Raw genomic sequence first — 13,993 nt, 5'->3', positions numbered from 1 at the left:
CTTATCAACATAAGAATTATGGAGAGAGCTCATGCACTTATTATGAGTTGTGTCAGAAGAACATCTTTCTCGATGTTGATCAATGGTCTGCTGGAAGGAATGTTTATGGGAGAAAGAGCAATAAGGCAAGGGTCCCACTACCTATTCATCATATGTGCTCACTCTTTATCAGGTATTATACAAAAAATGGAAGCTGATGGAGGATATAATAGTTACAAGCTAAATAGATGGGAACCAAGTGTGTCCCATATCATGTTTGCGGATGATGTGATGTTATTCGGCAATATAAACACTAGCACTATCACCTCAGTCACGAAAATTTTGCAACAGTACTACAGGGTGTCGGGGTAACTAGTCAACTACTCTAAGTCTTCTATACACTTTAGCAAGCGTGTACCATAATCCTATGCCAATGAGATAGTTCAAGAACTGGGAGTAAAGAAGATGGATAAGGAGGAGAAATACTTGGGAGATAAAATCCTTCAGCAAGGACACAAAATTACCAATTTTAAATTCCTTATTGACAAGTTTGAAGAGAAGCTCACAGGGTGGATACGAAACATGCTGGCACATGCAGGTAGATTGGTCTTAATCCAATCAGTGCTAGCCTTAATTCCAGTGTACTATATGGCTATCTCAGTCATTCCGAAAGATATTCTCAACAAGCTTACTCGTATCATTCGTGACTTCTGGTGGGGACACAACTGTGACAAGAGGAGGTTGCACTTTTTGAAATGGGAATGGTTCAATTTACGAAGGAAAAAGGAATACTGGGTATTCATTCTTTAAGTGAGCTCAATCAAGCTTTAGTGGCGAAACTCGCGTGAAGATTCCTTCATGGCCTAGAATCTCTTTGGTCACAGTTACTGCAAGCAAAGTATCTCAAATACACTTCTTTCCGGGACACAAAGAAGCCTAAAACTTGTTCCACCACATGGAATGCGATGTTGGATAGTAGGAGCAATCTCAATAAAGGGTGTTTATGGTTGGTTGGAAATGGCCAGAGCATAAATGTTTTCACGAATTCTTGGTTATCGTCAGTTCCTGGATGCATCCCCATCGGAAGGAAGATAGTAATCCAGAGATAGTCAAGGTAAATCAATTGATTTGCAGCACAACGGGGCACTTGGACTTATGTATTGTTCACCAAAATGTAGATCCTTTCACGGCTAGCCAGATTCTCCAGACTTCCATTAATGCTGCAACAAATGACACTCTAATTTGGAAATTCACGGTTAATGGTGAATTTACTGCACAATCTTTCCAAAAGAGTGCTTGAGGAACAAAGGGATGAAACTTCTACTATCAGAGAAAACCAATTTCCATGGAAGAAATTCTGGGCAGCTAAGAGAGTGGCCCCCAAGATCAAAACTTTCATCTGGAGAGCAATCTACAATGGCATAGGTGTGGCTGAAAAGGTTGGAAGATTCGTTGATGGCGTCTTGAAGGACTGCAACTTCTGCTCAAGTGCGATTGAATCCGTGGAACATATGTTGATTCACTGTAATTTTGCCAAAGCAGTCTGGTTTGCTTCTCCTCAAGGATTACGACTACAAGAGAATCATCAACTGAACCTGCAAAGAATGATCGAGCTTTGGATCCGTAATAATGACAATGAATATTGTCCGGCAATGGGAATGGCAATATGCCGGGGAACACGAAACACCAAAGTTTTCGAAAACAAAAACATCAGTATCCAAGGTACTCTAGCCATTGCAATATACTGGTTCAACATGTACTATAACTTCTCAGATGAGGGGGAGACTGAAGCGGAAGAAGGAAACAATCCTGAATCCTTACCTAGTGTCTCTGCAACATGGGAACCTCCACCCGATCCTTTTATTAAGGTTAATGTAGACGCTGCCTGGAAAGATGGCTCCTATGCCTGCGTTGCGGTGGCCAGAGATAACAATAGTGTGTGTTGTGGAGCAGGAACTAGAACTGGTACAACTGATTCAGTCGTATACGCAGAAGCTGACGGATTCCTTCTAGTTGCTGAACTTTCCAAATGGTTAAACTTCGATGTCGTCATTATAGAAGGTGATAGTCAAGTAGTTGTTAACAACCTCACTGGTGCTGCGAGATCGATCCCTTGGAGAATCTGGAAATTAAAAGACGATACTCTAAAGTTGATGGCTTCTTTTAACAACAACAGTTTTATCAAATTTGTGCCGAAAAAAGACAATACTACAACTCATTCCCTTGCGGCTTATGCTTTTACTCATAAAGTCCAAGCTAGATGGACTAGATTCAATATCCCAAGTGATGTTGTTACTTTCTCCTATGTAACAACTTAGCTTTCCTCTTTGTTTTTTTCTATACCAAAAAAAAAAAAACTATATTTTTGATTTGGTGTGCGCGGAGCCGTCTCGATGCATTAAATAGGTGGAAAAAGATAAGAAATATATGGGGATTTTATTCTATCTTTTCCTTTTATTTTCACAGAGAATATGTGTGAAATATATTGATTTCTTTTGTTTAATATATTTTTTCTTTATTTATTAATTTGGGAAAAAGAGTCCTAATATGTTAGGTACTCGACTTCCGGATTGAATTTGGACTTCCACAAAATTCCAAACACGATAAGTTAAATTTTCCTTTTGAGTTTTAAACCAATCGTACGTTGTCAAATGTCCACACCAAATTTCTCGTTTTTCAAAAACCGCAAAAGGTTTTTTTCGACCAACAGGAAACAAGAGTTTTCACACCGTTCAACGTGGGAGCTTTATCTGTCGTAGGCCTTTAACTCTTTAGATAGAGATGCATATCAAGGACTCAAATCTAGTTTAGCTATCTTAAACTAGCCTAGTTATTTATAGCCTATATTTTTTTGCAACATGTACCAAGTATAGTAAGTAACTAGGCTTATCTGAAACTAGGATCACAAGCCGGTAAAATATAGACCGTTAGATTAAACAGCATCCGATAGTTTAAGAAGCTTGTAAAAACTTTTGTCGCAAGATCCCGACCTCAGATTTAACTGTAAAACTATCCCAAAATCGAAAGTCCACGTTCCATATTTATAATATATTCACCTGTATGTTTTTCCTGGTACAAATCAATCAATTGCCTTTATTGATAGCTCAGACAAATCGTCACTTTCGAGGCTTATATCATCAACAATATAAGTTAAAATTCCGTGATCTAACATACTGCCAAATGGAGAACTTGAGATAATTCTGTTGTATTATTATTATACGGTAGGTTAGTTGTATTTGATCAGAAGGAGTTGGTAGTAGTTAGTAGTCGTTGGTCAACCGTTAACCCGTGATGAGTGGTGACTTAGCACAACTAAAATCCCTGAACCTCTCACGTTCCTTAGATGTGCTTTTGATATTATGTTACTATAATCCTATTTTAATCAAACTCTGCTTTTATTTCTCTCTACATTCTTGTTCGAACACGAAAAGAAGATTATAAGGTTCTAATTCTGAATCGTATTCAGTGTTTCAGATATATTTATGGTTAGTTTTTCTTTCTCTAGATCATTATCTTTTCTCTTTCTAATAATTTAATGATTCATTCATTTTACATTGTAAGAGAAGTTCTTGTTTATCTATGTTATTTATTCAAAGTATAGCATGAATTTTATGATTTGTTTTGATCGATTGGTTATCCAAATTATGCCTTTTATTTCCAGGTTTAATTTCAATTCAGAATTTGATTTGATTATATATTCTCTGTGTTTTGATTTGATTATATATTCTCTGTGTTTATTTTGGATTGGATTTGTCTTTGCTTTGTTCGTATTATAACTGATTATAGATTTCGCAGTTAAGGTGTTTGAAGAATTGTCTCTGTTAGAAAAGTTAAAAAGGAAAATTCTTCGTTTGTTAGCTAGCAAGCTAGTACATTGATAGAAACGACTTGTAATCTTCACTTTTATCTTATTCGTTTATTCTAGATTCCGATCTTCTGAGATTTATTTATTTCTGGGTTAAGTATTTCTATATATTAATCTTCTGTTTCAACTCTCAAATTGAATAGCAATTCTGTTGAATCTACAGGTACGTTGAATTCCTCAATTTGGACGTTTTGCATCAGCTGCTGATCCGATTTCAGAGCTGGATGCATTAATCGTGCGCTTTTTGCTCTTAAGTCATGTCATACATATTAGGAGATCGAATGTAGAAAATATTAAGTAAAAACCTATGAGAAGATTCAGTAATGGGAGCCATAAATATTGAGAAGAAATGGGTGCTTTCTTTCTTCATAAGCTCCTTTATGTGTGTCTTTCTCCTTGTTACTTCTTTCAACCTAGGTCTTGTTTCTTCATTAGATAGAATCAATTCAATTTTTTCAATTTTCTCAAGAGGTGTATCTGGGAACCAAACAGACAATCCTGCCTTTATTGAAGCAAAACTTAAACAACCTCCTCCAGCACCAGCAGCACCTTCTGTTCCACGATTTGCTTATCTGGTTTCTGGATCAAAGGGTGATCTAGAGAAGCTTTGGAGAACTCTAAAAGCTTTATATCATCCATGGAATCATTACATAGTGCATCTGGACTTAGAGTCATCGGTTGAAGAGAGATTGGAGCTTGCTTCTCGGGTAGAGAGGGAACCAATTTTCGTCAAGACTGGGAATGTTTACATGATAAAGAAAGCAAACATGGTCACTTACAGAGGACCCACGATGGTTTCCAATACACTTCATGCGTCTGCAATTCTTCTCAGGAAAAGCAAAGAATGGGACTGGTTTATAAATCTTAGCGCCTCGGATTACCCTCTTGTGACACAAGATGGTTCGTATTTTACTTTCATGACTGTTCGATATTCTGTTATATATGTGACTTTAGATTATTTTAATTTATCCAATTTCAAATATGCAGATCTTCTCTCCACTTTTACGACAGTGAACAGAACACTGAATTTTATAGAACACACAAGTCGGTTAGGGTGGAAGGAGTGAGTTTATTTCCTTGTTCCTTTCTCGGTTTGCATTTCTTTTGACTGTTTGGATAGCACTCATTAATCCCGAATTTGTTGTTTTGAGCAGGGGTCAAAGGGCAAAACCTGTCATTATTGATCCAGGGCTATATGGAACAACAAAACAGGATGTTTTCTGGACTACAGAAAAGAGAGAGGTGCCAACAGCATATAAACTGTTTACAGGTTAGCTCTCTCTCTCCTTATTCGGTCCTTGAGCCTTAGAGAAAGATTAGATGGTTAATTAATAAATAGTGATGCATTTAAGACTACCCACGAGTTAACCAGACTTGAAACTACATGAGGGCTTGTTAACAGTGAGAACAGAAACATTGATTCCTTGTTACTTCCCTTTTTTAGCTTTTTGAGCTTCAGTTGAAGCATATGATAAGCCTGAAAATTCCACCTTCGTGTTCACATTAGTAACATGTAACCTATAGTTCAACCATATGAATTTAAGTAGAGTGTACTAAAAGAAGGATAGGTTAAGAAGTTGAATTCATTATGTATGAATGTTATGTTATGAGGAAAAAAAACGTCAGTTAAAACCTTAAAACCTTTAGCCACGTCGATTCGATGATGCACATAGAAGAAACCATATGTTTAGGATACATATTCCCATTATGAAGCCTTCTAATTACTCCCAGCTTAAGTAAGTGGGGCTACAGCTAGTCAAGCTTGTTGAGGGGGTAGCGATTATGGTATTATTTGCAGAATCTTGGTGTAGAAGATATCCTGTGACTACAATTATCACATTTTTATGTTATTGTTGTATGAATTGTAGTGAACGATTGGGGTTCTATGGTTATATATATACCATGTCTATCGGAAATTTGATGGTTGTTGTACTTTAACATTTTCGTATTGAGGTTTTGTTGTCCTCCACTAACGTGGCATTCAAGAAGATGTGCCATGTGATTGCTGGGTGCCTAGATCGTTTTTATAGTAAAAAGGGCGGTGGAATTGAAATAAAAAGCGTTTTACCTACTAGCTTGAACGTAACCGTAGATGCTTCCCTAGCTTGAATTTATGATGGTCAACAAGCTGTAAAATTTAGGTTCCCTCTAGGGTGATTAACACAAATAATTTTTGCAGGTTCAGCATGGATGATTATATCTCGTTCGTTTGTGGAATATATTATATGGGGCTGGGATAACTTGCCAAGAACACTCCTTATGTACTACTCCAACTTCTTATCTTCTCCTGAAGGGTATTTCCACACAATCATCTGCAATGTGCCCGAATTCGCAGAAACTGCAGTCAACCATGATATGCATTATATTTCATGGGACAATCCCCCAAAACAGCATCCTCATGTTCTGAACATAAATGATACGTTTAAGATGATTTGCAGTGGTGCTCCATTTGCTCGGAAATTTAAGCGAGATGACCCCGTCTTGGATAAGATTGACAAAGATCTTCTTCACCGCGAAAATAACAGCTTCACTCCAGGGGGTTGGTGTTCTGGCAACCCTCCATGTTCTGAGGTTGGGGAGCCTAATAAGCTCAAACCAGGACCAGGAGCGCGTAGACTTGGCACCCTCATGTCTCGAATAGTCTATTCCCCGAGATTTAATCAAACCCAGTGTAAATAAATTAGATGGATCGAGCCATTTTTCCCTTTCTGTGGCCGAAAGAGCAATATTTTTAGTCTATTCCATTGAGAGAGCTTCTCTCAACCCCCTCCCTCTTTTCTGCGCCATCTTTAGATATTTTTTCTTCCTTTTCCGGGGTGAACTGGAATAACAGGATCGACATTATGAAGTTGATGCCACTGAAATAGCCAAGGAGCAGGGCGTATGATCCATGGAATGACTAAACTATGGAGATCTTCAGATGAAAAGGGTCGTTATATAGAGTTCGCAATACGAGAGATAAATGGATTCTTCCACTTTTAAGTATTTCGCCATACAAGAAACGCAGAATCTGTAACTAAGAATAACGCATAGGCTTTAGAAAACCTGTCGGACACAACTTGCTGTATCTTGTTTTTATTGGGAAAATTCTTTTTTCATATACTATATGAAAATTACACATTCTATTATACCAAGGGATTTGATCTCAACCTCAATGTCAGATTCAATTTTCTTTTCATAGAGGACAGACTGTGCAATTAGTTGCTTGATCACTGAGCTAGGCTAACTCTGCCAGGTCTCCCTTTTTAAGTCTTCGAACATGGTTCTTTTCTTTTGGGGTAGACTCTCTACCGAAGAAGTGACTTCAAAACATAGCTGATCAAAAGAAATAACTTCAAAACAGCTAAAATTATACTGTATTATTTTGCTGGTTCCCACTTTGAAGGTATTAATTTCATGCTTTCTTTTGCTCACTACTCGAAACTCTTAGTTCACCGGTTAACAGCTCGGAACAAACGAGTCCTAATTTGTTGGAGTCAAACCATCTATCAGAACAAAGCCAGTAAGAATTCCCAAACAAGCTCTCATAAAGGATGTCACTAGGGATGAAGTTGTTTTTGGCCTTGTCTTCTATTGGCTTAAGTAAAGCACCTGGGCGAGATGGTTTTTCTAGCCATTTCTTCAAGTTCAGTTGGCCCACCGCCCATGTAGGTGATGGTTTTATTGCTGCTATTCAATTTTTTTTTCTCTAAGAATGTTGAAGGAGATTAACAACACTTTCATAGGAGCGAAAGTCGACATGTCGAAAACCTCCGACAGGGTAAGCTGGCAATTCATAATAAAAACTCCTAAGACTTTTGGTTACAGCGACCACTGGTGTGATTTGATATATCAGTGCATCTCTACGCCATTTATTTCTATCTTGCTTAATGGACATCCTTGTGAGGAATTTAACCACTCAAGAGGTATTAGACAAGGGGATCCACTATCTCCTTACCTTTTCATCTTGTGCATGGAAGTCTTTTTAAGACTTCTTCTGAACTTAGAATCAAACAAGAAAGTGCGTGGAATTAAACTAACAACTTCTGCGCCTAAGATTTTTCATCTGTTTTTCGCTGATGACCTTCTGTTATTCACAAAAGCTGACTTAGATAATTGTAAAAATTTGATGGATGCTATCAACTTGTTTAGTTTAGCCTCAGGACAAGTTATAAATTTTGCTAAGTCAGGATTATTCTTTAGCAAAAAAGTCCGCAAAAAAGTCCACAAAAAACATCAAGGGATCATTTCAAGACTGATGAAAATAAGAAAAATTGATATCAAAGATACCCGCTTAGGAGTTCCTCTATTTATAGATAGATCAAAACTTAAATCTTTTGATAAAATTATACAAAAAAAAGAACAAAGGGTTAAAAACTAGATGTGAACCATTCTATCTAAACCTAGTAGAATGGTTATAAATAAATCAGTTCTTTCAGGGATGCCAATATACATCATAGATTGTTTTGTACTGCCTAAAAAAATCACAGCTATAATTAATGCCATTTAGCGCGACTTTTGGTGGGGGAAAAATTCAAACTCCAAAGGAATTTATATCAAATCTTTCGATTTTTTGTGTAAACCAATTTCACAGGGAGGATTGGGTTTTAAAAAAGCCAACAAGATGAATCAAGCAATGATAAGTAGAATTGCTTGGAGATTAGTCAGTAACACAGATGATCTATGGGAAAAACTTTTAAAAGGAAAATATTTCAAAAAGTCGGGTGCGCTTCTTTCAAAGAAAAAACATAGTTCATCATGGATTTGGAAATGTATATTACAGGGTATAACACACATCAAGGAACATAGTATATGGAAAGTGGGGGACGGTAAGTTAATCAACATATAGTGGATACCAGGTAGGGATATCATCTTATCTGAAACCTGTAACCAAGAAAACAGTAATCTAACACTTGATAAATTCCAACACTAAAAAGTGGAACCTGGATACACTTAATGCTACTTTTAATAGCACATTATTGGATGAAATTATAAATATCAAACTTTACTCCACAGAGAATGGCTCTCTGAAAAAGGATAAGTTAAGATGGACCCCCACCAGAAATGGAGAGTTTTCTGTTAAATTATTATATGCTAAGCTTCAAGATCCTACTAATTCTGTTACTGCATATTCCAAAAAGTTTTGGAAAACACTATGGAGCATGGACACTTCTCAAAGGATAAAGCTGTTCATATGGAAATGCATTCAAGATGCATTACCAACAAGACACAAACTAGGGTCTAGTATGTCTGAATGTGTATTCTGTCAACAGGAAGTAGAAACAACTAAGCACCTATTTTTTGAGTGTGCTTATGCAAAGGAAGTTTGGAATCTAGCACCTTGCGCTGTTCAGGGAGTAATTCCTAACTCTAACACCTATCTCTCCTTCTTGATGCTTACAACAATTGGAGAACAGGTAATGAAGACCGCCCTCGCCTCTACCAAATGTTGGTTCATCTGGAAAGAACAGTGTTCTAGAATTTTTGATAATAAAAGTCTTTCTTCAACTCAATTAGCTACTTCCATCATGAAGCATTATGAATACTGGCACCCAGTTAGATTTCCCTCAAACAACTATCTTAATGCTCCCCTTCTGTAGAAAAACATTCGACGGATCTTTCCTCCTAAAGACACTGTTAAAATTAACTGTGATGCTTCTTGGATATCAGCACAGACTAATGCAAGTTTTGGATTTATAATGCGAAATTTTAGAGGCACTTTCAGAGCAGCATGAATTGGAAGTTTCAGAATTTTATCAGCAGAAGAAGTAGAAGCAGTAACCCTGCTTGAGACTGTCAAATGGGCCAATACAAACAAGATTCAAAATATAATCATTGAAAGGGACAATTTAGCAACAATATCATATGTTTAGGGCACAACTACCTCAATCCAGTGGCAGCATATCGCAATTCTAGATGAAGTTAAGAAAATAGCAAGTCAGTTGGAGTCTTTTTTTGGGTTCAAGGCTGTGGACAGAAAAGCAAATGAAGCGGCAGATATCTTGGCAAAAAAGGAAGGCAATCAACAGTCAATCAAATATGGGAAGAAACAACACCTTCTTTTATTATCCCTAGGATAACCTTTGATTATGTAAAAGCTTACGAAGCAAACAATTTAAATTATGTTATCCCTGTAACATCAGTAGCAACTAATCCAACAGATTCAGCCATTGTTGGGCAGCTTCATTCTGAGCTAGCCTCCAACGAGACTGAATTAAACGATTAGGGGCTTCTTTGTTTTAATATATCTATTCTATTCTCAAAAAAAATAAAATAATAATATTAACAACACTTTCATCACTCTTGTTGCTAAATGTGAGAATCTCTCTCTTATTACTGATTTTAGACCAATTGCATGTTGTAATGTGATCTACAAAGTTATTACTAAGATTATTTCTTTAAGAATGAAAGGAGTGATGTAGAGCTTGATTAGTGAGAACCAATCTGCATCCATTTATGGTAGGTACATCCAGGATAATATTTTGGTTTCTCATGAAATGGTTACAAACTATCACAGATCCATTGGCCCTCCTAGATGTTCTCTTAAGATTGACCTCAAGAAAGCCTATGATACTATGAGTTGGCAAGTTGTTTTGATTACCATGAAGAACATGAGGTTTCCTGACAAGTTCATTCATTGGATCTTCTTATGTATGTCTATTATTAAGTATTCTGTTTTAACTAATGGCTCCCCTTATGGGTTTTTTTTTGGTGCTAAAAGAGGATTGAGGCAGGGATGTCCTTTATCTCCTTATCTTTTTGTCATTGTTATGCAAATCTTCAACAACATTCCGAGGAAACATGTGGATAATGGCTCTTATGGTTTTCACTCAAGATGTTCCCTGACAAAGCTCACTCATTTGTGTTTTGCTGATGATTTGTTAGTCTTCTTTAAAGGCTCTATTACTGCTGCTACCACTCTCAGCTTCTACTCTGGAATGAAACTAAACAAGCAAAAAGCTTATTTCTATACTTTTCCCATTGATCCATATGTTTTAGAAGATATCATAGCTTGCCTTGATTGTTCATCTGACAAATTGCATGTTAGATATCTTGGAGCGCCTTTACTATTTACCAGACTATCCTATGCTGACTGCCTCCCTCTTATCTCTAAAGTTCCTGCCAGATTTAAATCTTGGAAATCTAAGAAGCTTGCTTTCCCTGAGAGAGTGAGATTAATCAAAGTTGTTCTTACAAGTATGGTCCAATTTTGGTCCACTTGTTATATTCTCCCTAAAAGAGCCATTTTGGAGTTGAATTCTATTTTTAAGAGATTCTTATGGTCTGGCTCTGAGCTTGGCAAGAAGCATAACCCCGTTAGATGGGATACTATTTGTTTATCTTATGAAGAAGGGGACTTGGGTATCAAGGATCTAAAAACTTCAAATTTGAGACATATATGGGATATTGTTTCTGGTAAAAACTCTATATGGACTCATTGGGTGCATAGGAATCTCATAAAGAATAAAGATTTCTGGTTATTACATATTCTTCATGATGCCTCATGGTGCCAGAGAAGAATCCTTGAGCGTAAATCTCTTGCTCAAGATCAGTTAGGTCATATTATAGAGAATGGGGATAAGACAAAATTTCTTACTGACAATTGGCATTCTAAAGGCAAACTGATTGACTGGTTGATGAAGCTGTCATTGAAGACTATGTTCCTAATTCTGATGCAATGGTATCTGATTACATTATCGATGGTCAGTTGAGGTTGCCTACTCCTAATTCTGAACTTGCTGATGATATGCTCTATCAAATCTCTAGAGCTAAATTTAATTATGATGAGGAGGACATTGTTATATGGAGACCCAATTCTAAAGGATTGTTTTCTTTGGAAGATACTTATAAGACCATTTCTAAGCATAAATAGAAAATTTCATGGCATTCCTCTGGTTTGGTTTAAACTTCATATTCCAAGACACTCATTCATCTCTTAGGTGACTCTTCACGGCTGACTTAAAACCAGAGATAAATTACTTAAATGGGCTATTAGTGATACTGACAAATGTGTTCTCTATGAGCAGGAAATTGAATCTGAAGCTCACATGTTTCATGAGTGCCCTTTCTCTGCTCTCATTTGGAATGACTTACAACTGAAGATGGAATATTCTAGAGGCCTATATATATCTTGGGAGGTTGAAATTCAATGGTGCTTAGCTCACTTTTCAGGTAGTGACCTTGTAAGCTCTATTAAGAATATGGTGTTTGCTGGATTTATTTACCAGATATGGAGAGAGAGAGAGAGAGGAATAACAAAAAAATTGCTAAAAAGAAGTGCTCAGCTCATCAAGTTAGCCTACTCATTATTGATGATATCCAACTTAAGCTTAGTGCCCATGCCAGATTTGTCAGTGATATCCCTGAGAATAGAAGATTTCTTAGTCACTGAAATGTATAGTGTTCTTTTATTTCTAAAATCTGGAAAGAGTGTAGATGGATTGGTCCTAAAAGGAATGCTATTATGATAAATTCAGATGAGTCTCTTAAAGAAACTACTGCTGGTTTTAATGTCATCCTTAGAACTGATCAGGGAGTGGATTGTACTTTTGGTGGTTGCAGCCATGTGTTAGTTGCTACTCATGAACTTCAAGGGGTTGAGTTGGGTCTGCAGCTTGCTTGTCAGTTACAGATTCATATGATTCATATTAATATTGATTCTATAGTCGTCTTCCTTCTTTTAAAACATATTGATCCTAATCCTCCATGGAATATGTACTATATCTGGAAAAGAGTTATGGCTTTGTTGAAATTATTTGAAAATGTGGAGATCAGACATTGTTTCAGGGAAACTAACAAAGCAGCATACCTTTTGGCCAGTTACCACCCTAGTACAATATTTGTGAGATTGAATTCTGAGCAGTTCAGTCAGGAGCTACAGGCTATTCTTCTTGAAGACAAAAATGGGAAAATCTATCTGAGGTAGATTAGTTTAGGTTTGCGACTCTTTGTTGTTTTCTTTTGTTGTTTTTGCTTTCTTTTTGTTTTGGTTTTGGGCTTAGCCATGCTGAATGTATCAAAAAAAAAAAATCGAGGATCCGCGTGGATGGGCTTATCACAGTGGGGAAAGAGTTCCTCGAAAATAGTGGAACAGATCGACCCAATCATGTCCCATCGTCTCAGGTTGACACGATACACGGATCAATTTCAGTCTATCGTCCATGGTTTGGCAACAACAGATACATTTTCAAACGTCACCTAAGGTTTATACAAATTTTCTCTCATCTACTTTTTAACACATGTCTTCCTATTTTTTATTTTTAGAAAAACTCTTCGAACTCCTGTGATATATGCATATGTTGGATCAGGATGAAGGATCAATCGACGAGAATTAACGCCAACACCATATACATAGGGCATATTTCCCGAGCTCCAAAACCAAGAGGAATATTTAGAAGAAGGTATATGTGGAATTTGTAGAAGAAGGCCATCAAAAAGTGACGCATGATTATTTTATGGACGAATGTGTGTACTCTAATGAAGATTTACGATTTCGCTTTCGCATGCTGCACTACCTGGTTATTAGGATTATTGGAGAGCTTTGTCGGGTAAAAATTCAATTATAAATTTAATGCATGAAACATATGAGGATATATAACCTAACAAAATGTTCTTGCAACCTTAAGGATTTTATCATATGGTTTTTAACGGATGCCTGTGATGAGTACATAAATTGAATAAGAGAAACTCGAAATGTTTTGCGAAACTGTAGTCATCCACTTTGGTCCATGTATTTTTACAACAACCAACGGAAGATGATGTTGAATGTCACTCACTCGACTTAATGGGAAACAAAGGCAGGAAGATCACGCTCATCTCGTGCTTCGGAGAAAAAAGCCTTTTGTCAGAGACTTCCCCAGGAACCGAGCAAGCACCAACCCATAATCAAAGAGCACTGAAGAAGAAAGGAAAGAATGGAAAATATGGAAAAGATGACTCGATGTGCTTGTCGCCGACTACTCAAGGAAAATACTAAGAGGGGATTTCCCGGGATGATGGGCAGCCTTGATTGCATGCATTGAGTGTGTTAGCCTTGATTTCATACTTGTCAAGCTTAGTATAAGGCCCAATACACAAAACCAATTGTTATTATAGAAGCATTGACTTCTTATGGTTGTTGGATATGACTTTTTTTTTTTTTGACTTTCAGGTTCAGTTAACAACATCAAT

At 36.9% G+C, this 13,993-nt stretch overlaps 3 protein-coding genes across 4 annotated transcripts; all 3 read left to right on the top strand.

Moving 5' to 3' along the window:
• Nucleotides 1-1,238: 1,238 nt before the first annotated feature.
• Nucleotides 1,239-2,297, top strand: LOC113353572. Its single transcript, XM_026597131.1, has one exon. It carries the CDS (start codon nt 1,239-1,241, stop codon nt 2,295-2,297), a length of 1,059 nt encoding a protein of 352 aa, XP_026452916.1.
• Nucleotides 2,298-3,312: 1,015 nt separating this feature from the next.
• LOC113306986 (beta-glucuronosyltransferase GlcAT14A-like) lies at nt 3,313-6,999 on the top strand. Of its 2 annotated transcripts, none has more exons than XM_026555926.1 (5): nt 3,313-3,464; nt 4,008-4,744; nt 4,832-4,907; nt 4,999-5,114; nt 6,024-6,999. In XM_026555926.1, the coding sequence occupies exons 2-5, from the start codon at nt 4,168-4,170 to the stop codon at nt 6,521-6,523; spliced, it is 1,269 nt and encodes a 422-aa protein (XP_026411711.1). In that variant the 5' UTR covers nt 3,313-3,464; nt 4,008-4,167; the 3' UTR covers nt 6,524-6,999. The 2 variants fall into 2 exon arrangements, with proteins under 2 accessions (XP_026411711.1, XP_026411718.1); XM_026555933.1 differs by lacking the exon at nt 3,313-3,464 and adding an exon at nt 3,469-3,535.
• A 3,321-nt stretch (nt 7,000-10,320) lies between these two features.
• Nucleotides 10,321-12,749, top strand: LOC113353564. The gene is made up of 3 exons (XM_026597126.1): nt 10,321-11,526; nt 11,851-12,116; nt 12,260-12,749. Exons 1-3 carry the CDS (start codon nt 10,321-10,323, stop codon nt 12,747-12,749), a joined length of 1,962 nt encoding a protein of 653 aa, XP_026452911.1.
• The last annotated feature ends 1,244 nt before the right edge of the window (nt 12,750-13,993 follow it).

This window comes from Papaver somniferum, chromosome 1 (genome assembly GCF_003573695.1).
Source record: "Papaver somniferum cultivar HN1 chromosome 1, ASM357369v1, whole genome shotgun sequence".
In the NCBI taxonomy this organism is placed as follows: Eukaryota; Viridiplantae; Streptophyta; class Magnoliopsida; order Ranunculales; family Papaveraceae; genus Papaver; species Papaver somniferum.
Note: the sequence above shows the minus strand (reverse complement) of the source record. Positions and strands in the feature narration are given on the sequence as shown.

Excerpts from the sequence above, each read along its gene's own strand:
- LOC113353572 (XM_026597131.1), top strand. The coding sequence starts at position 1,239 with ATGGTGAATTTACTGCACAATCTTTCCAAAAGAGTGCTTGAGGAACAA.
- LOC113306986 (XM_026555926.1), top strand. The coding sequence starts at position 4,168 with ATGGGAGCCATAAATATTGAGAAGAAATGGGTGCTTTCTTTCTTCATA. Across the intron at positions 4,745-4,831 it reads CCCTCTTGTGACACAAGATG|ATCTTCTCTCCACTTTTACG; the intron begins GTTCGTATTTTA and ends TCAAATATGCAG. Across the intron at positions 4,908-4,998 it reads AGTCGGTTAGGGTGGAAGGA|GGGTCAAAGGGCAAAACCTG; the intron begins GTGAGTTTATTT and ends TGTTTTGAGCAG.
- LOC113353564 (XM_026597126.1), top strand. The coding sequence starts at position 10,321 with ATGGTTACAAACTATCACAGATCCATTGGCCCTCCTAGATGTTCTCTT. Across the intron at positions 11,527-11,850 it reads ATCTGATTACATTATCGATG|GAAATTGAATCTGAAGCTCA; the intron begins GTCAGTTGAGGT and ends CTCTATGAGCAG. Across the intron at positions 12,117-12,259 it reads AGAAGTGCTCAGCTCATCAA|ATGGATTGGTCCTAAAAGGA; the intron begins GTTAGCCTACTC and ends GAAAGAGTGTAG.